Below are 22,210 nucleotides of genomic sequence, written 5' to 3'. Positions count from 1 at the left end.
ATAGTTTTGCCAGCTGAAAATTGATGTTACTATCTTATTTCTAAAAATAAAATTTAAATGATCAAATGAAAAATAAAGTCAAATCTAAGGATTTAAATATGCTTTTTAAAGATAGAAGTAAAAATTATAAAGCTATATGAATTTCATTTTTAAGGAGTTTTAAAAGAATCAACTAAGGAATTCTTTTGTTTATTGAAGCCTGATTTTGGCTAGACATATGGAAAATAGTTCATAAGGATTTTTGAGTGCCCTTTTACATGTGGGCTTACTGTTTTTGTGCCATTTGTTGGTGGTGTGGGTGAATTTCTCTGTTTGATTAAGAAAATACATGTGCATGTGTCAATTGAGGATAGTCAGTGAAGCGTAGAACTCGTTGGTTCTAGCAAGTGAGTATATCATGTGAAATTCTATAAAATGCTAAAAAAGATATTTGAAAACACGAATTTTTTGCCATTTTAATTAAGAATTTTGGTAAGTATTTTTTTTTTTATTTGGAGGGGGCACCCGGATATGAACCGGGGACCTCTTGATTTGCAGGGTAAGTATTTTTTTTATTAACAAAAGTAAATGACCTTGGATTACGTGGCCTAATTTGACTTTCAACAATGTACTCTCAATATTTTCTTAAATGATGTTAGATAATAATGAACATACAGAAAAATGTAAGTGTCTTTTCCTCCCAAGAAGTTTGTAATCTTAAGAGATGGGGCATCTGTACTAATAATAGGGTAATATGCAAATTGGTCAGGACGCCATCACAGTAACTACTGATCAGCAGGCTGCGTGTGCAGCAGGTATGGGTGGGCAGAGACTTGAAGCGTTGGGGATGGGGGCAGAGCAGAGCGCATCAGAGAGGCCTCTCCGCCACAGCCCCGGCCAGGGGTCCGCAGGCGCGTGGAAAGGCCCCTCCACCACTGGCTCGGCTGGGGGTCTGCAGGCACGTGGAGGTCCACAGTCCTCTGCTGCAGCCCGGCCCAAGGGCAGGGCCGTGGCAGGGGCCTCCATGCGCCTGCGCCAGGGGTCTGCAGGCCTCTGCCATGGCCCAGCCCGGGTGCCCGCAGGCGTCCCCCTGCTCCAGCCTACCTCTTTGGGGCAATCCATTGAGGAGCCCCAGGTGGATGGGCAGGGCCTACCTCTTTGGGGTGATGGATCGTGGGGCTCCCGCATTGTGACAGGGCACAGACCAGTCTGGGGGACCACCCCCCACCTCGAGAGCATGAATTTCGTGCACTGGGCCACTGGTAGTAAATAATGACTGAATAACATGGGAGACTAAGCTTTGTATCCACTTCTACTGTATTATGTGATGGACTGTGATTGCCCATAGGGAAAGACTATGTATGTCTTAGCCACCGTCTCTTTCCTATCTGGTAGACAGGTCCCTAGTGAGTGCTTGCTAAATAAATAAAAGAATATAAACAGCACAGATAAGATTTTCTGAAGGCCATCCAATATAGGAAAAGGCAAATACAGGAAGAATTTTCTCTTCTTCTTTGAAGTGTTTATATTTGTAAAGGGGATTTTAAAAACTCCCAATATACTTAATTGCTGTTGTTAAATTTCAATTCATTCAAAGTCTGATTAAAAATTAAAGGGAACCCTGGCCAATGTGGTTGCAGCCATGGGCAAACTACGGCCCGCGGGCCAGATCTGGCCCGTTTGAAATGAATAAAACTAAAAAAAAAAAAAAAAAAAAGACCGTACCCTTTTATGTAATGATGTTTACTTTGAATTTATATTAGTTCACACAAACACTCCATCCATGCTTTTGTTCCGGCCCTCCGGTCCAGTTTAAGAACCCATTGTGGCCCTCGAGTCAAAAAGTTTGCCCACCCCTGGGTTAGAGCATAGGCTGTGAAACAAAGAATTGAGGGTTGGATTCCCAGTCAAGGGCATGTAACTGGGTTGCAGATTCGATCCCAGCCCTGGGGGGACACGTGCAGGAGACAACTAATCAATGTGTCTCTCTTACATCGATGCTTCTCTCTCTCTCCCTCCCTCCCTTCCTCCCCCCCCACCTCTCTAAAGACCAATGGAAAAAATATCCCCGGGTATTAACAACGACAACAACAAAAATTAAAGTGAAATAGGGGCCCTGAGGTACCTCTAGGTCAGTGGTTCTCAAATTCCTAATGCTGCGACCCTTTAATACAGTTCCTCATGTTGTGGTGACCCCCAATTTCATTGCTACAAATTGAACATAATTAAAGCATAGTGATTAATCACAAAAACAATATGTAATTATTTATATGTTTTCCGATGGTCTTAGGCGACCCCTGTGAAAGGGTCGTTTGACCCCCAAAGGGGTCTCGACCCACAGGTTGAGAACCGCTGCTCTAGGTTAATCAACATTGTCTGGAGGAAATCTGCCTTTGGATTTAGCTTGATCTATCCCACCTCCCTTCAGATTTCCCTTTCCCCTTTCCTTATGTGCTTATATGATGTCTGAAAGGTAAAGCATTTCTCCCACAGCTCTTACTCTCTACTATGGTAGAAAAGGTCATATTTCTGTGTCCAATTGTCAGGGTTTGAGAGACCATGGGAGATAGACTTGGAAGGAGACTGGCAGAAATTTATATTCATAGGTTGTGAGATAACAATCTGTATTGCCTGAGAATCCCACATTTTAAATGCAGAATATTTTGAGGGGGAACATACTGTTCTGATTAGGATCACTAGATTAGAAATCCCATGAAGGCAGAAATTTTGGTCTGTTTAGTTCACTGCTGTATTCCTAGCATTTAGAGTCTGGCATATTTTAGGTACTGAGTGGGTATTTGTTGAATGGATGAATAAATGAATGAGCATGAGCTGAAGTCAGACAAGTACTCAAACTCTCTCTGAACACCTTGTGAATTCCTTTGGCAGATATTTATCAGGGACCATCTGTGTATGATAGGGAAGTATGATGATGACCATGACAAAGTCTCCGACCTTATTTTGTTGGCTCTTTCAATCCTTATATCCTCATATATATAAAGTGAGGTGGATATTATTGATGTGAAGATTAAATGACAGATATGGTGTAGGGCCTGGCACATGTAAATGGTAGCTGTTACTTTCTTCTACATATTTATTTTCTAACTTACTATCATCTCTTATTTAAGCTCCTTAAGGATGTCATGGTTTTTTGTATCTGCAAAAACATCAGTGGTTCTTAAAGTAGTATATATGTTTTGCTTTGTAAATTGCAAAACACATGTTAAACATTAGGTATTACTAACGAATGATAACATAAATGAACTTTATCGTGCTGTTGTACAATTTGTGGTGCTGTCTTTATATTGAAGTATTTTTTAAAATCTACTTAGTGCCTGTTATATCTACAAAGGCAACTTTGAATTCTTAAATTTTCCAAGAGTAAGGCAATGCCGTAAAGCAGAAAATGCCTCTAATGAAGCATCAGGTTTAATGCAGCCTTAATTGCTCAACTAGATACTTTCATCTCTCTAAACATCATCCTGGAAGAAAGTAAAAATTCCTTGAATGTTGGTGATAGCAGTCTCTATCTTTTAAGAAACTTTTATTTGTCGTGGCTATCACATCTTTTTCACTGAGTAACTATATCACCATTATCTATTCAAAATATTTAATACAAAATGACAAGATACAATTATCTATAGATGCAACTAGTTCTTGTATTTCAAAGTTTCATTAGTATCCAAAGGGATGTATGGCAATTTTGATGTACAGCTGAATAACTTGTAAGAAATGTTATATGGTAATGAGTCATATCTTTTTGAAAATCTTGTTTTTCTGTTTCTCCTTTTTAATCTGTAGGCAAAGAACAAAACTAACGAATGATAACATAAATGAAGGGAGTTATGAAGTAAATTAAGTTAGTTAAGTTATTTTTGTTTGTTTTAAATAAATTTTCCATGCTCTAGGCATTTTAAAGCCATTGTTGATATCTCTATTATAAGTAATTAATGAAGAATTTAAGGAGGGCAGTATACACTTGGTGGCTAGAGGCTATCAGTGTAGCAATAAAGCTATGGAATGTTTGTTTAAGCTGTTCTCATCATTTTTGGATGGTAGTTACCAGATCCCAACAGTGACTTGCATTGGGCTTTGTAAACATAGGGACCACACTCTGTTGCAATATGATTTGAAACCCTCCAGGAACTTTCCACTTCCCAGAGCAAGCCTAAATTCCACTGCCTGACTTTGAAGGTTCTCCATAATTTAGTTTTGCTTTACTTATTTAACCACATTTTCTACATTTCCCATTATCAACTCCTAGCTCTTGTCAAGCTACTATCTCCAATCTCTCCTCTCCTCCCTCTCCCTTCCCCCCCTCCCACCACCACCCCACCTCCCTTCCCTTCTCTACTATCCACATCCTACTTTCCTTTAAGGTTGAGTTTTGGTCCTTCCTTATCTGGGAAGTATTTTCTTGGTCTGTATGACTGTCCCCTCTTCTGAAATGCTGGCAGGACTGACCAGCTTTAGCACTTAATGAAATACTACCTTTGGTATTAAATCGTGTGTCATGATCTTATTTCTTGAAATACATTTTAAACTTCATGGTAACAAGTTCATGCATTCTCTCTCTCTTTTTTTACCATAGTACTGAGCTAAGGGGAAGTTCAATAAATATTCATCAACTTTTTACCATCCAGTTAATCAGTAAAAGCAGTTTCTTTAGAAAATGGATACTGTGGGATCTTTAGATTAGCTTTTGGTATATATCAATTAAGTATAATAAAACTGGTTTCTATCAGAGAAAACCTAAGGCAAGAGGCGTTGACACACTTTTTAGTTAACAGTAACTGAAATAGATTCAAATGATTTAAAAATTGATTGAGAAATTATGAAAAATTAAAGACCTAAAATTTTAACTATTTTGTATTATAAATCTTCATATTATGAATAGCACTTAACGTTTAGTTCTAAGATTTGTGCAATAGGAAAATATACTTAACATGTATCATTTATAATTACTACATATCTGTATTTTAAGTATATGTTACAATACTAGCCCTGCTTTCTACTTTTCCTTTTCATCTCTCATGTTATAGTTTTGCTACTTCTAGTTTTTTGGTGCCATTGAGTTTATAATCTTAGGTAAGTGCCAGAGAGTGATGAAGATGATTGTAGGAAGAATCCCATTTTAAGGATCTTCACATGGAGCACCAGAAATTGTTTGGAAACTTATGTAAAACTAGTGGCCCGGTGCACAAAATTTGTGCATTGGGGGGTGGGGGAGCGTCCCTCAGCCCGGCCTGCACCCTCTCCAATCTGGGACCCCTCAGGGGATGATCCCCTGTGAGATCAGGCCTAAACCGGCAGTCAGACTTCCCTCTCACAATCCGGGTCGGCTGGCTCCTAACCGCTTGCCTGCCTGCCTGCCTGCCTGATTGCCCCTACCGCTTCTGCCTGCGAACCTGATTGCCCCCTAATTGTTCCCCTGCTGGCCTGATTGACACCTAACTGCTCCCCTGCCGGCCCAATCGCCCCCAACAACCCTCCCCTGCCGGCCCGATCACCCACTACTGCCCTCCCCTGCCAGCCCGATCGCCCCCAACTGCCCTCCCCTGTCAGCCCAATCTCCCACAACTGCCCTTCCCTGCCGGCCTGATTGCCCACAACTGCCCTCTCCTGCCATGACCGGCCTCCTCCACGCAGCGCAGAGCCATGGGACCCCCAGACCTCACTGTGCAGACCGGCCGCTGGGCCCGGCCTTTGCTGTGCACGGCCATCTTGTGGCGACATCATATGCGAGGGCCACCTAGGCTTTTATTAGTGTAGATAGTTTGTTTGTTTATTTATTTATTTATTTATTTATTTATTTATTTATTTATTTATTTTATTTAGATATCAATGTGAAAAAGAAACATCCATGTGAGAGAAATTATCGATTGGTTGCCTCCCGCCCTGACTGGGATTGAACCCACCACCTTTTGGTGTGTGGGACCATGCTCCAACCAACTGAGGTCACACCAGCCAGGACAATAGTTTATTATTTAAAGAAGAAAAGGGTTGCACTCTGAAAATAGCAGGTCATTCTCACATATGGGGAGCCAGTAGTTTTGTGCACAAGGAATGTTAAAGTCTATCCAATTTGTTGGTAACTTGGGAAAAGGTGAAAATGTTTTGCTTCTCTGGAGTTTACATCCTTAAGTCTGGTCCCACTATGATTTGGAAGAGAACCCCATGATCACAGATACAAAAGATTATGATCATCCATGAATACATGGAGAAATCTGGATTGAACATGGCAATGAGCATAGACAGAAACCTGGGGAAAAGGGCACTACATATAGGGTTCTAGGGGGACTGGGGCAAGGCTGACTTTGGCTTCTTTAATACTGGGGTGGGGTAGGGGGCCATGAGAGACTATAAAATACAGAAATGCTGTAATACCTGATTTTGAGATGGAAGTGAAGAGTATTAAAATTGTGACACTTTTAAGCTTGTTCTAAAGAAGATTCCTGTCCACTTTTACAGCTCAGATATCCTGTTTTCAAATCTGACTGGCCATGTTTTTCTCATACCTTTTACAACATCATGAAGAGCCTCTTAAGCCCTGTTAATGGATTTGAAGTTTTTCCTATAGGTAATGGAAGTCACTGATTAGTTTTAAGTAGAGGAGTGAGTTTATTGTATTTTCATTTTTGGTAAATTACTCTTCCTGTAGGGTGAAGAACCACTGGAGGGGAGCTAGAGTAAAATTAGTAAGGAATCATCATCAATTGAATACATGGAACAGCAACTATCACCTAATAATGTAAATCCATGGCCATTAAGCTATTTATATGATTTTTATATTTTGCTTTCAGCTTATGGTGTGTTTCTTTGTAAGAGGGGTAATTCTTATGACGTAATAGAGTTTCTTCTAGAAGAGTATTGTGTAATATGGGAGTTGGGGAGTTATGTTATGTAGCAAAATCTCCTAGGGGACTTGAACAACATATCTCTAGCTTTTCCCCTTCAATTTGGGCCAGAGTGAAACACTATTACTAATGAGAATCTGCTATGTTCTCAGATGGGGGAAATCATTGCACTAGAGCAGCGATTTTCAACCTTTTTCATTTCATGGCATACATAATTACTAAAATCCTGTAGCACACACACACACAAAAAAATATTTTTACCAATCTGACAAAAAAACATTATTTTGATTCATTCACAACAGATGGCTGTTGTTGTGTTGGCTGTTGTCATTTTTTTTTATTTGACAGTCTGAGAGAAAAGAGGTCAGTGCCTCTGACTAAATAGTCAGGCATTGCATGATTTAAAAATTATTATTGCACACCAGTTGAAAACCACTGCACTAGAGCATATCTTCTAAGAAAATGAAAATATTCAATAGGGAAATAACCATAGAAATGAAACAGTTTCCTTCTAGGTTGATTCTTATATGTTATAGAGAGAAACTTTTTAAATACCCATATAGGTTTTGTTGATAAGCATATTTTAGCATGTCTGTATTTCCTTGATATGTGTGTTTTTGATTTAGGATGATAGAGAGAAGAAAGTTTCTTCAGTCAATTTATTTGCAAAATAAAAAGCACCAATTAATAACATTGTGAAAATTATCATTTTCAACCTTTCAGAAAGAAGTTGAACTTTTTTCATGGCCGAAATTAAAGCAGTATCTGCTTACCATTCAATATTTTTCTTTGGTTTTAAATTCTTAAGTTTTCAGGACATGCTCAAAAGAAGAGTTAATCTTGAGACCACAGGTATAGACAGGTCTAGGTATGTGATCTGTTTGGCTGTTCTGCAAGTGCTATAAATGCTTCCAGAGTGTAATCTGACACCAGGTAGGCCCAAGTGGCCAATGATGGAAAGTGGAGAACAATGTGAAAGAACTGGAATTTCAGGTCTGCCCTCAGAGTCCTGGAACTGTTCATCTGGGAGTCAGCATAAAGGTGAAAGCATAGAGAGAAGTCAGCCTGTTCGGTTTGATCATATTGACTTTGTGGTGTTTTTGTTGTTGTTGTTGTTTTACTCTAACATGGTTGAAATAAGGTGAGCTTATTCAGGTTTCCAAGACCTGCTTCAGTTTTGCATATGTCACCAGAAGCCTACTGAGACTTCCTATTTAAAAAACATAAATTTGTGCTTCATTCACACAAAAATAAAACTGCCTTTGAAAAAGTTCTAGATACTTAACTTCCCCTTACCTGCCTCCCACACTTGCAATGAAAGATGCCTAAAGCAGAATAGTTACTTAAAAGATATTGGTGGTAATATATAGTACTTGTATGGATTCCAAGAACACATTTTAAAACATTTAAATTTTTTTCTTAAATTCCTTGAATATTTAAAATAATTTTAATTTAAAGGTTGGAGTATAGAAACATTTTCTTTTTAAATTAAGTTATGATTTGTTTCTCTAGTGACATTAACTTGTATTTTCCCGTTCTATTTTGTGTATAGAGCACATGATTTAGAGAGGGCTATATAGTGAGATTTATTTTACAACTGGTTTCTTTTTTTGTTTGTTTCCTTAGTAGGAACTGAGAGACTATCCTTTTTGGGGAAGTTCAAATCTGATTTCATAACTAACCACATTTTGGTATGGCTGTCTTTTTTTCCATATCCACAAATTTTTAAATGTAAGTGACAGTAATGTATATTTAAAGAACTAGCAAGAAAAATGTCACTAGAATTTTAAAGTATTTTGAAGAGTTTCTAAGTTGGGGTAGTTTTATAAAAAGGCTTAGTAATGTTTCCTTTTCATTTTTTAGGCTGAGTGAATGTAAAGCAAGATGGTTTGATATGATAATACTTGGGAAAGAACAATAATAGTAAAACGTTAAGATTTAAAGCAATAGTAGAAAAATCTACAAACTCCTTCAGTTGTTTCAGGTAAAAATATGATTGAAAATGATTTAACGGAAATCAAGAGGTTGCATGAAATATAGAGACCATTGCTATATATATTTGTGTAAGGGAATTCTTATTTTTCCAGATATTCTGCAAAAGAAAAATACTAACGAATTCTATTAATGTAGAGAAAGGGGCATGACTAGGAATTAAAACCTCTATTGCTTTTGTTGCCATTAACTGTCTGTTTGACCTTGGGCAAGTCAGAATGCTCTAGCCCAAATAAATTAGCTGTTCAATGAATGCATTGTCCTAAGTAATTCTTAGATCTTTTCCAGCTCTAAAATTGTATGATTCTATACTTTTAGAATAGGCAGGCTCTTGGAAGACTGTACAGAATTTATTTTGATACCACTTATTTATTATTTTCATTTCTGCTGAGAGCTAATATAAAGCATTCTACCATGTTAGAAAATAAACAAAAGGCCTAACTATGGTCTATTATACAAGAATTCCAGTCATTACAGTTTATAGTTTGCTTGCTTCTTATTTTCATAGCTTCTTTTCTCTCACTTTTCTTATTCTACTTTTCTTTAATTTCTGTTGCATTTCTTAAAATTAATGTTTTTTTTCCAAATATACCTACTTATAATAGGTATATCTATAAGATTACCACTTAATGTAAAAATACTTTCTGTTCAGGTACTTGGCATCTGGGGTTATTACAGAATTCCAGTTTTCTAGATACTTCCATACACACACACACACACACACACACACACACACTCACCCCTACACACAAACACTATCTGAATGCTTTATGAGAGGAAGTCATTCAAATTAAAGGTAGTCATTCCTTTGCTCTAAACTGGTGAATTTTACCTTCATTGGACCATAATGGTCTTAGATAAAACTCTTTTGCTTTTTTTGTTTATTTGATTGGTTCTTTTTATTTATCAGTTTTTATATTGAGTATAATGAGTTGGTGGCCTAGTTGCTTCCAAAGGGTAGCAGTGATTTTTAATATAGTTATTAATTAATGGGTTTTTAGACCTTGGCCTGTGTTTAAAACCCTTTTGCAGAAAACCTAAATTTGCATTCAGTCAGGGATTAAGAAGACAAGTGTTTGAAGTATTAACAACTGATTTTGACAATCATATATTTTTATTTATTTATTTATTTATTTTTAATGTATTTTTTAATTGATTTCGGAGAAGAAGGGAGAGGGAGAGAGAGATAGAAACATCAATGATAAGAGGGAATCATTGATTGTCTGCCTCCTGCACGCACTCTACTGGGGATGGAGCCTGGAACTTGGGCATGTGCTCTTGACTGGAATTGAACCTGAGCTCTTTCAGTCCACAGGCCGAGGCTCTCTAGCCACTGAGCCAAACCAACTAGGGCCGATCATATGTTTTTATAATGCCTGAAATCTTTTATAATACATTAAATACAAATTAAATATTTGATTGGTTGTAGTAGCTAATGTGGCTCAAGGTTTTGTGTTTACAATCCAGTAAATTCATTTTGTTTGGAACAGACATAATGGAACTCTTGTGTTAAGAGAAGCTTGCCAGACAGGGTGAGGTCTTAGCCCTGAAGCATCTGGGTTTATCAAATAGTTGTCAAATTTTTTAGGCACTGGAATAGAATTATACTTTTGTTGGTAATGGGCTCTGGAGTTCTTTGTTGGAGTCTGGCAAATAGCTGTGGTAAAGAAGACTCCCAGGAAGTGTAGAAATGAAACTTAAGGAATAATTAGTTACCTGGAATGCACCTGTTACATCTCTTGCACTATACTTAGACTATAATGAAGCTAATGTTTATTGAGTGAAATTTATATGCCAGGCATTCTGCACATGCATTTTGCATCTTATCTTTTCAATTCTAGATTTTGGTGTTATCTATTATACCCATTTTACAAAGTGAGGCAACTGTGGCTCACGTCTATTTTGCAAAAGAGATCGACATTAAATTACTTGTCTAAGGTCACAGTGCAGAAGTTTCAAACCCAAGCTGTCTGACTCTAGAGCTTAAACTCTTGATTTGCTTGCTTTACTATTTTACCTTAAATCTGAAGCTTTTTTGGGATATAGGAAGTTAGGAAACTTATTGCTGAGACATTCCTCTGGCATATCTCCTTGAAGAATAAGAATATGGTCCTGACCTAGTTAAAAGTCAGAGAGATAGATAGGGAAGTTTTTATTACTTGGTAGATGACCAACTAGATGACCTCGCAAAACTGTGCAAATAAGTTAACTGTTTATGTCTCTTGAATGAACAATTTTCACTTATATTTTTTCTTACTTTTTGAAGACTAAGTGACCCTTTGAAAATGAAATGTGTTTGAAAACTATTAACCCAGCAGAGTGTTCACAGATATACTTTATATAGCTAGTGGTTAGTAAATTAAAGCAAATTTTAAATTTACTGAAGACCTTATAATTTGTAGAGTAAAGCAGAGGCCTTTATTTCTCCTCATTTTGAATATCCATGTATATTCATACAAAAGCAATTTTAAGGAATGAAATTATAAATTCAGTTTGGACATGTTTTAGACACATTGACTTTGAGGGGACACTGAGGTGGATTTATCTAATAGACGACTCTGAGTGGATTTGGAGATCAGGAGCTGAACTTGAGATGGAATTTTGTATTTCCCCCATTTCATATCTGTATTTACTTAGAAATCTGTGTTCTAAACTACTAAGCATAAAAGATTTGGGTAGATTAGAGGCAAGGCTTTATATTGTAGTCATGGACAGAGTCCTGATTTAGGGGATGAGGATTCTAGTTGTAGTTCTATTGTGCTTTCAAACTGGGACTTTGGGCACAGAGACTCAGTTTACTCATGAAAACTTGAATTATTGATCTGGATTTTCACTCTTATCTATTACCAAAAACATTTTAATCCACAGGGCCTTTGTTATTTTTAAGGGCTTTGTTATTTAAGTATGTACCTGTAATATGTATAGGTGATACCTCTGGATCAGGAATTAGAAAATTTCTTCTGAAAAATCACCTTTGGTGTAGGTTAAATAACTATTCAGAGAAGAGGAAGAGCAAAAAGGGGAGTGAAAAAAGTGGATCAGAGGCCTAATTAAGCCAATAAAATAGTTGAAGAGCTTTTCTTTATTGACATATTTTCAGTTTATAAACTTTTATATTTAAACTAGAGGCCCAGTGCACGAAATTTGTGCATGGGGGGAGGGGTGTCCCTCAGTCTGGCCTGCACCCTCTCACAATCCTGGACCCCTCGGGGGATGTCTGACTGCCGGTTTAGGCCCGATCTCACAGGGATTCCTGCGGGATCGGGCCTAAACCGGCAGTTGGACATCCCTCTTACAATTTGTGACCACTCGCTCCTAACTGCTGGCCTGCCTGCCTGCCTGCCTGATCGCCCTTAACCACTCACCTGCCTGCCTGATTGCCCCTAACCACTCGCCTGGCTGCCTGATGCCCCTAACCACTTGCCTGCCTGCCTGATTGCCCCTAACCACTCGCCTGCCTGCCTGCTTGACCACGTCTAACTGCCTCTGCCTGTTTGCCTGATCGCCCCTAACCACTTTGCCTGCCTGCCTGATCACCCCTAACTTCTTGCCTGCCTCCTGATCACCCCTAACCGCCTCTGCCTCAGCCCCTGCCACCGCAGCTTTGTCTGGAAGGATGTCCAGAATGACATCCAGGAGGTCGTTCAGCTGTCTGGTCTAATTAACATATTACGCTTTTGTTATTATAGATGAACAAAAGCTACCAACCAGAGTAAAGGTGTCTCTCCTAACATGGCTTAATGAAAATGGGCAGTCCATTTAAATTTTAGTTTATTGCTGTCCATTGTTAGTGTGTACTGTAAGGTGTATGTTGAGTGCTTATCCTTATTTTAGAGATTTTTAAAAAACATTAAAGGATAGTAGCAGTTTGGAAGTGCTAGCAAGAAAAAGTACGTATTGCAGTAGAAAAGAAAGTGAAACTTAACTTTACATAGATGTGTTCATATTAGTCATTGGTACAGTGTCACTTTGTATTTGTGAACAAATGGATTTTGGAATAGATTTGGAATTTAACCTTTTACAGAGAAACTTTTTTATTAGGATAATGGTTTCCTTATCATCAAAGGTACTGCAGTCATTGTTTATAAGGAATATATATAGAAATAGCTTAAATATCTAATGATTGATTTTTAAAACAGTATCTGTCATTAATATAATTCTATTATTACTATGGGCACACAATTTGGTAGGTACAGAAAAAATTTTAGACAATGCTTACTTACCCAGAGAATCAAGAGAAGTTTTTCTTTAATTATCTTGATACCTGGGACATTGCTTTGCAAATAGTAGGCACTCGAACATTTATTCAGTTTAACTAGGGGGACGTAATTTTCAAATGTGAGACAATGTACAAGTTAATGTTAACTTTGTGGCATGGACAGTAAGTGCTGTATTTTTGAAGGTCCATGTCAGTCAAGACACAGAGGTTAGGAAGCTTTGTGAAAGAAATGGTATTTCATTTGAGCATTGAAGAATGGAAAAGATTTGAATGGTTGCTGAGAAATGGGTGAGGCATTCCTGGAATGGAAATATCAGAAGTTGAGAAGGAAGGCAAGAAATACTGTAGTTTCTATGTGGAGGACCATCCGGAGGGGCAAGCCTAGTATAGAAGAATTGGGTTAGGTGGTGATTTAAAGAAAAAGATTATAAGTAATGTTTGTCTAAGATCAAATGTATGTGTTATGTGTGTATGTCTATCTATGATCAATTTAGGTCAAAGCACTTTTTTTTTCTCTTTTAGATATGGTGCGTTGTTCAAGAACTACCCGGATGTGCTAAGAATGCCTAATGTTGGAGTTAATTCATTATTGAAAGGGGTGGGATGGGTGAATGTGTAAAACTGCTGGGTTAGAATTCAGTTTAATCAGTAGAAATATCACCTGAATTGAATTATTAACCCTTATTTTATTTTAATACCTAGTTAGGGACAACACAGTCATCTATGATGACCTCTAGAATCCAGAATATATAGGGAATTGACTTTACTGAAATTAGGAAACTAAATATATGATTTGGCTAGCACATGCTAGCTGGATTTAAGTTTTCAGGGAAACTCATTCAGCAGCTCAGTTTCATTCCTGAACTTGTCTCTAAAATTAAATTGTAAATGCTGTTTCAAAGAATTAGATGTTATTTAATGTGATATATTTTTATATCTTTGTCTTTTCATTTTCATTTATGGCTATAAGCATATGATACAATATTTAATAAAATTAAGATAAACTTAAAATTTTCCTTTTACTTTTGTTAGTAGTGATAATTTTTTTAAAAACAGGCAAACATCTTTGGACAGTACTTTTTAAGTATTTCTCCCTCCCCTGTGAAATTGTTTTCACTCTTAAGTTGTGCTTCTGTTTTTCTACTATTGTAAAGTGCAGTTCTTTGCATGTTCTAATTTGCCATGACGTGGTCAAGTGCTGTTTCCTTCCTGTTGCTTGCAACCCTGTGCTAGAGATAAGGATACATTTCAGTGCATTAAAAAAGAAGCCACTGAAGACAGGCTTAAGCATGGTAAAGCATTCTACTTATCAGAAACCTTTTTAAAGAACAGAGAGTGGGCTTTAATTTCTGCTTAGTTTTTTAAAAGCTCTTAAAATAGTACTTACTAAACTTTAAATGTATTAGAAAGATTTTTAAGTCCTTATATATTAGATCTAATAGAGATACTGTCTGAATGTTTCTATTAAGGCAAAAATAATACATTATGAAATTACTCATGGAGTAGCATTTCCAATGTAGGTGGTTTGCTGGCTTAGTGGAAAGAAGAAAATTGTTTATATGCCCTTTATTGTAATTATAAACCTAGTTGTTGCTAGGTGGATATATGTATATTTTTAAATATTTGGTACTTTAACAGTAGTTTAACTTGGGGGTGGAGAGAGTGGCTTTATTTTCAGTAATGAGAGGTGATTTTATCTTAGCAGGAATGAAATCTTCAAAGAAATTATGTATCTAACTTTTAAAAAAAAGTGTGTTCATTAGTCATGTTGATTTTGTTTAAAAATATTAACAAAAATACTTTGGAGACACTGCCCTTGGTATCAATTATTATATTCTAAGTGGATATGATTTCATAACTAACTTAAACTTTTGTTTTTCAGGCCAAGAAGTTCTGGAGAAGAAAAATTTCAGAAAAATTGCCTCAGTTTGAATAGCATATCAGAAAATTTGAAACACTTTTCCTAAAGAAACCAAGAAAATTTGAAGCTCCTTTCCTAAAGAAAACCTGTGTATACAGTAACTTCACAGACTTAGTTTTGTTTTTTGTGTTGTTTTTTTAACCCAAATTGTCACTGGATTCTGCTGCCTGATACTTGAACCTGTTTGGAATTTTTCTCATGTGCATCTAAGGGGAATGCTTTATTATGGCTGCTGTTGTCCAACAGAACGACCTAGTATTTGAGTTTGCTAGTAACGTCATGGAGGATGAACAACAGGTATGAGACCCAGAAAAAATTTGGATTTTAATAAATGTATTATTGTGATTTCTCCATTTATATCAGAAATTACTTACTTTAAATGAAAGTATGAGAAACTTTATTAATATAGAAATCTAGATATTAAAAATATGGAAGTAATTGTGATCTTATATTTTAAGTACTAGTTAATTTGTTAAAGAATCTTAACCTTAACTGTGATGTGGTAACAAGGAAGTAATACTTTTGGAGTTAAGCTTGTTTTTTTATAAAATGAAATTTAAATACCTTAAGTAATTATTTGAAAAGTTCTAGAAGACATATTAACAAAACATGTAAAATATTTAATAGTACATGATGGATTGTAATAGTTGCTTGCAGTTATGTAATTTTAATGTATATGGTTAATAAATATTTATAACCCTAGGCTATTTTTTCAAGCTGATGAAAAGATGTTAGGAGTCCTATAATCATATGTTATTTCAGTCCAAAGCATGTGTCTCTGAAGAAGTTACTTTACTTCTCGAAATCTAGATTTCATCACCTTTTGAGTGAAGCGATTGAACTGAAGAATTTCTAAATTGGTTCTTATTGAATTTATACAAGATATACAAATTACTGTTTCTAGAATGTAAGAAGGATCCAGGAGATATTAAGAAAAAGATCTAAGTTAATTCTAGCCTTCCTTTTTTGGGTGGGGGTAGTCTAGGGGTTCTTGGGACTTTATAATTTACTTCGTTTTAAACAGGTTATATGGCCATGATGTGGGAGAAATGGTGTAAGAGAGACTCAGTGTACTGAGAAAAATATTTTGAGGACTGGTAGGTTTAAAATATGCCTAATGAAGTTGATTTATATACTGAAATAAACCTAATTTCAAATACTTAACTTTAATAGATCAATTAAAATATATCATGTTTTTATTCTAGAAGCAGAGTTACTACAGGTAATAAGATAAATTTTTACTTTTGGCAGGGCATTATACTTTCTTAGCTGTTTGTATTGTGTATTGAAATGACAGAATTTAAAAAATTATAAATAAACCTATAAAAGATTGGAATTTGGATTAAGGTGCCTTAAAATCAAGATGAGTTTGGGTAGGGAGGCAAAAAGTTTGAGGGAGAGGATTGATTGGTCCCAATTAAAAATATATTAATAGTTGCCCTAGCCAGTTTGGCTCAGTGGATAGCGTGTCAACCTGCGCACTAAAGGGTCCCAGGTTCGATTCTGGTCAAGAGCATATGCCCAGGTTGTGGGCTCAATCCCCAGTAGGGGGCATGCAGTAGACAGCCAATCAATGATTCTCTCTCATCCTTGATGTTTCTCTCTCCCTCTCCCTTTCTCTCTGAAATCAATAAAAATATGTTTTAAAATATTAATAGTTATCTGGATTTAATCTAGAGATAATAGAAAAGATATTTTAGGAAGAGAAAGTGTTTTGAATCTGCTTTAAAGCAGGACATTTTTGTGTATGTTAAGGTTTGAAAATAGTGTTTACTGTGCAGCCCTTTCAGATGAAAGATCCCAGACTTGATGTGGTAAGGTTTGTTCTCGGGATGTGGTTGCAGATGATAAAGCTTTTAGCCACTCACTGGTGTGCTCCAGTGCAGTAGCTTTGACACACTTTTGACTATGAGAAATATATTTTATATTATGGTACAGTATTCATACATGTATCTATATAGCCTTAAAAAAGTTTTGTAAAATAATATTTCCTCTTATTATGTATGGTACATTTTAGTTTATCTTGGAGAGGTTACTAATGTCTTTGGGTAGGGAGATGGTGCTCTTAACATCGGAATGCACATGTCTAAAGTTACTTATTTTTATCTAACAAAAGGAATATATATTAGTTTTGTGCAGGTATTATTACAAGGACTTGACAAATATTTTAACCATATACGGCAAATGTTATTATCTGTTTATTATAATGAGGAATTGAGACATGGAGAGAGGTTCAGTGACTTGCCTAAAGCCATATAGCTAGTAAACAGTGGAGCTGCATTTGAGGATGTTGAACACTCTTGCAATGATATATGCCAGTCTTACTGTATTATAATAAGTGTACAATGTTTGGAACAATTGGTCAGATTTAGAGTTCTTCAGTCTATGGCACAGTAAACTTAATTGATTCACATGGGGGTAGATCCAGCAGTGTCAGTCTTATTAGCATCTTATCTAACTGCTTCTATTAGCTTGTTTGTTCACTTGTTAAATTTGTTTTTAATTAAATAAATAATACAATGCCAATTATAAAACAAAGTCACCTAATATGAAAATATGTAAAATAGTGCGTCTCTTTTCCTCCTCATTCCTTAATTCTATTCTGCCCCCAAAGATATTAGTATTGACGATTAGATGTTTAATTTTTTTAGACAAAGGCCTAAATGAAAGAATACTATGTGTATATACAAACCTACACCCAGAAGTTGTTTTTAAGATACAAATGAAAGTATGTGAAGCCATTTTTGTGACTTGTTTGTTTGTACTTAATATATCATTTATTTTTCACATGACAGAGGGATCATTTTTTACTTTACCAGTCCCTGATCATGTACAATTGGCTATTAACAGTATTTAGCTATTGTAAACAATATTAAAATAAACATCCTCGTTTGCCTGCTGTTTAAATCTCAGATTTTGCAGTCAGAACACCTGGGTTTGAATCCTCATGCCACCTCTGTGACCTTAAGCAGGTTCCTTAACCTCTCTGGTCCTTGGTTTCCTTATCTACAAAATGAAGATGATAATAACAGACCTAATATTATAGGGTTGTTATGAACATGAAGTGAATTGATGTATGTAAAGCTCTTAGAACCATGTTTGGCACATAGCTAATATTTACCCAGTACTATCATTTTTTTATTGCAACTTTCTGTGTGTGTGTATAATTATACTAGAGGCCCGGTGCACAAAAATTTGTGCACTCGGAGGGGGAGGGGGGTCCCTCAGCCCGGCCTGTGCCCTCTCACAGTCTGGGACCCCTCGGGAGATAACAACCTGCTGGCTTAGGCCTGCTCCCGGGTGGCAGAGGGCAGGCCCAATCCCTAGGTGCAGCCCCTGGTCGGGCTCAGAGCAGGGCCAATTGGGGAGTTGGGGCGCCGCCCCCTGTCATGCACAGAGCAGGGCGGATTGGGAGGTTGCGATGCCACCCTCAGTCACACTCAGGGTAGGGCCGATTGGGGGGTTGGGGCACCGCCCCCTGTCACACTCAAGGCAGGGTCGATGGGGAGGTTGTGGTGCCACCACGTGTCACACACAGAGCAGGGCCAATCAGGGGGTTGGGGCGCTGCCCCCTGTCACTCACAGAGCAGAGCCCATCAGGGGGTTTGGGGCTCTGTACCCTGTCACGCACAGAGCAGGGTCGATCAGGGGGTTGGGGAGCTCCCCCCTGTCACACACAGAGCAGGGCCCATCAGGGGGTTGAGGAGCTCCACCCGTCATGCGCAGAGTAGGGCCGATAGGGGAGTTGGGGCACCGCCCCCTGTCACACACAGAGCAGGGCGGATCAGGGGTTTGGGGCACTGCCACTGTCACACTCAGGGCAGGGCCGATGGGGAGGTTATGGCTCTACCCCATCACACACAGAGCAGGGCCCGTGGGGGGGGTGGGGGGGATTGGGGTGCCGCACCCTGTCACACACAGAGCAGGGCCAATCAGGGGGTTGGGGCACTGCACCCTGTCACACACAGAGCCGCAGGGCGATCAGGGGGTTTGGGCACTGCCCCCTGTCATGCTGATCTCGGTGCTGAGAGGCATATTACCCTTTTACTATATAGGATAGAGGCCTGGTGCACGGGTGGGGGCCGGCTGGTTTGCCCTGAAGGGTGTCCTGGATCAGGGTGGGGGTCCCACTGGGGTGCCTGGCCAGTCTGGGTGAGGGGCTGAGGGCTGTTTTCAGGCTGGTGGGTGACTGAAGCTCCCAACCGCTCCTTTTTTTCTTTTTTTTTTTATTCTGGGCCAGCTTTAGCTCTGAGGCTTGGCTCCAACTCTTAGGCCTTGGCTGCTGAAAGCAGGTATCTGGTTTGTTTGGGTTCTATAATCAAAACACTGTTTCAACTCCAGCTCTGAGATCCTGGCTGGCTGAAAGCAGGTTTCTGGGGTTTTGTTTAGCTTCTATATTTGTTACAATGTTTCAAATTGCAAGCTCAGAGGCTGGCAGCTGCAGGCGGGGAACGTTGGAGTCCTCCATCACTGAAGCAAGCAAGCCTCATGTTAGCTTCAAGCTGCCTGGCTGCTGGCCGCCATCTTGGCTGGCAGTTAATTTGCATATCGCCTTGATTAGCCAATGGGAAGGGTAGTGGAGTGACATCAATTTGCATGTTTCTCTTTTATTAGTGTAGATCCTTCCTATATAATAAAAGCCTAACATGCAACCTGTCCCCTCAACCGGGAGTTCAACCACTTGCTATGACATGTGCTGGCCACCAGGGGGTGGCGCAGAACATGGAGGGCATCGGCGATGTGGCACTGGGCAGTGGGAGGCATTGGAGGTGCTGCCTGCCCTGAGGGGCCCCTGTGAGAGTGGGACTGTGGCAGGATGGTGGAGCAGGTGAGTGGGTGGCTCCAGGCCAAGGCAGGTGCGAGCAGGGGCCCAATCGCCCTGCAGACAGCAACCAGCATTGGCGGGAGGTGGGGGGGCAGGGCCGCTGCCCAGCTCCCAGGCACTGAGGGAGCTGGGCGGGGGACCCAGCCCAAACTGATCGCCCTGCAGATGGCAACCAGCGGCCGGGCAGGCCCTTGATTGTCCTATTGCGGCCGGGCCCCGGGCTGGGACGGGGAACTGGGGTGGGTGGCAGTGACCAACCTCCACGGCCCCCGAGTAGGGGGCTGAGACCTCTCCCTGGCTACCGGGGGCGGGGTGATGGGGATGGAGGTGTGGTGGGAATGCGGGCTGTCCGTCAAGGTTGCTCTCATTTCCCGTTACCCTACCCCGGTATGCCAGGGCTTGGGTGCCAGGGAAGCCCCCACGTTCAGGTGCTGGGCGCCTGCGAGGAGCCCGCCCCACACCCATGTGGCCTCTTCCAGGTGAGCCAGGCCACAGCCATTGGGACCGTAGGGGCCAGTCGGGCTCCCTGTAGGTTCATGCAGGAGCCGGTCTGTGAGGCCAGCCAGGAGAGAGTGCGCTGCCCGCCTGGCTTCTGTGCGGCACTGCTGGGCAACCCAGAGGTCCACACTGCGCCCCACCCCGCGGTGTCTGGCTGTGCTCACCACATCTCCATGTGAGGACTCAGGTGCTATGGTGCCGTAACTCAGGCGGAGGGGGGTGCATGGGGCCCACGTGCTGCCCAGGGCCCAGAGGTCAGCTGGAACCCGCCCTTTGATCACCGGCCAGGCCTAGGGACTGCATCGTGCACAAATTTCATGCACTGGGCCTCTAGTAATAGTATAAAGTTGTTGCAACACTTATATGATTTTTTCTAAAGGATTTCTGAAAGTAATTTACTAAGTTTACTAAAAGCATAAACATATTATCAAATCATTCTTTCAAAAGGCTATATCAATTTCTACTACCACCAATAGTATATTTCCTAAACCATCGCTATCAGAAATTTTCTTTTTGGTCAGTCTTTTTTGGTGATAATTACAGTTTACTATTTTAATTTGCATTTCCTTGACTACTAGCAGTGAGGTTGTTGAATTGTTAATTATAAGTACTTTTCATTTGAATTTCCTTAAAATTATTTACTAATATCCTTTTGCCCAGTAATTTTTTTTTTGATTTAAACATTTGTTCCTCTTTTTTCCCCCCATAACTCCCCTCCTTCCAGCTCCCACCCCACCCTCCGCCCTCACTCCCCACCCACTGTCCTCATCCATAGGTGCACAATTTTTGTCCAGTCTCTTCCCGCACCCCCCACACCCCTTTCCCCCCCAAGAAGAGTCAGTCCATTCCCTTTCTATGTCCCTGATTCTATTATAATCACCAGTTCATTCTGTACATCAGGTTATTTATTCACTTGATTCTTAGATTCATTTGTTGATAGATGCATATTTGTTGTTCATAATTTGTATCTTTACCTTTTTCTTCTTCTTCCTCTTCTTAAAGGATACCTTTCAGCATTTCATATAATACTGGTTTGGTGATGATGAACTCCTTTAGCTTTTCCTTATCTGTGAAGCTCTTTATCTGACCTTCAATTCTGAATGATAGCTTTGCTGGATAAAGTAATCTTGATTGTAGGTTCTTGCTATTCATCACTTTGAATATTTCTTGCCACTCCCTTCTGGCCTGCAAAGTTTCTGTTGAGAAATCAGCTGACAGTCGTATGGGTACTCCCTTGTAGGTAACTGACTGTCTTTCTCTTGCTGCTTTTAGGATTCTCTCTTTGTCTTTTGCTCTTGGCATTTTAATTATGATGTGTCTTGGTGTGGTCCTCTTTGGATTCCTTTTGTTTGGGGTTCTCTGCGCTTCCTGGACTTGGAAGTCTATTTCTTTCACCAGGTAGGGTAAGTTTTCTGTCATTATTTCTTCAAATAGGTTTTCAATATCTTGCTCTGTCTCATCTTCTGGTACCCCTATAATTCTGATGTTGGTACGTTTGAAGCTGTCCCAGAGGCTCCTTACACTATCTTCGTATTTTTGGGTTCTTTTTTCATTTTGCTTTTCCGGTTGGGTGTTTCTCGCTTCTTCGCATTTCAAATCTTTGACTTGATTCTTGCGCTCCTCTGGTCTGCTGTTGGGAGTCTGTATAATATTCTTTATTTCAGTCAGTGTATGCTTACTTTCTAGATGGTCCTTTATCACACCATCGAGGGTCTCATTAGATTTCCTGTACATCTCATCAAGTTTATCGACAGATTCTAGAAGCCTCTTGAGAGACCTCAAAAGTGTGGTTCTGAACTCAATATCCTCCCTTGATAGTTTGTCCTGTTTCTTTGTCTCCGCATTTTTTTATGCTTTCTTGGGACACCCCCTAGTGGTCTTTTGTGCGCAGTCTTTGTTGTAGTTAAGCCCTTGATTTG

The 22,210-nt window shown here is 39.3% G+C and overlaps 1 protein-coding gene across 3 annotated transcripts in view; it reads left to right on the top strand.

Annotated features, from left to right (window-relative positions):
• Positions 1–22,210, top strand: part of ELF1 (E74 like ETS transcription factor 1) — a 101,302-nt gene that overhangs the window by 19,549 nt on the left and 59,543 nt on the right. Inside the window, exons 1-2 of one of the 3 annotated variants that reach the window (XM_023748104.1) lie at positions 8,801–8,820; positions 14,930–15,265. In XM_023748104.1, the coding sequence (XP_023603872.1) occupies positions 15,194–15,265 (72 nt within the window). In that variant the 5' untranslated portion in view covers positions 8,801–8,820; positions 14,930–15,193. Of the gene's footprint in view, positions 1–8,800; positions 8,821–14,929; positions 15,266–22,210 lie in introns of those variants that run through there. The other 2 variants (XM_023748110.1, XM_006083492.3) reach the window with 2 other exon arrangements.

Source organism: Myotis lucifugus, unplaced genomic scaffold (genome assembly GCF_000147115.1).
Source record: "Myotis lucifugus unplaced genomic scaffold, Myoluc2.0 scaffold_7, whole genome shotgun sequence".
Classification (NCBI taxonomy): Eukaryota; Metazoa; Chordata; class Mammalia; order Chiroptera; family Vespertilionidae; genus Myotis; species Myotis lucifugus.
This window is presented reverse-complemented; position numbering and strand designations above follow the sequence as displayed.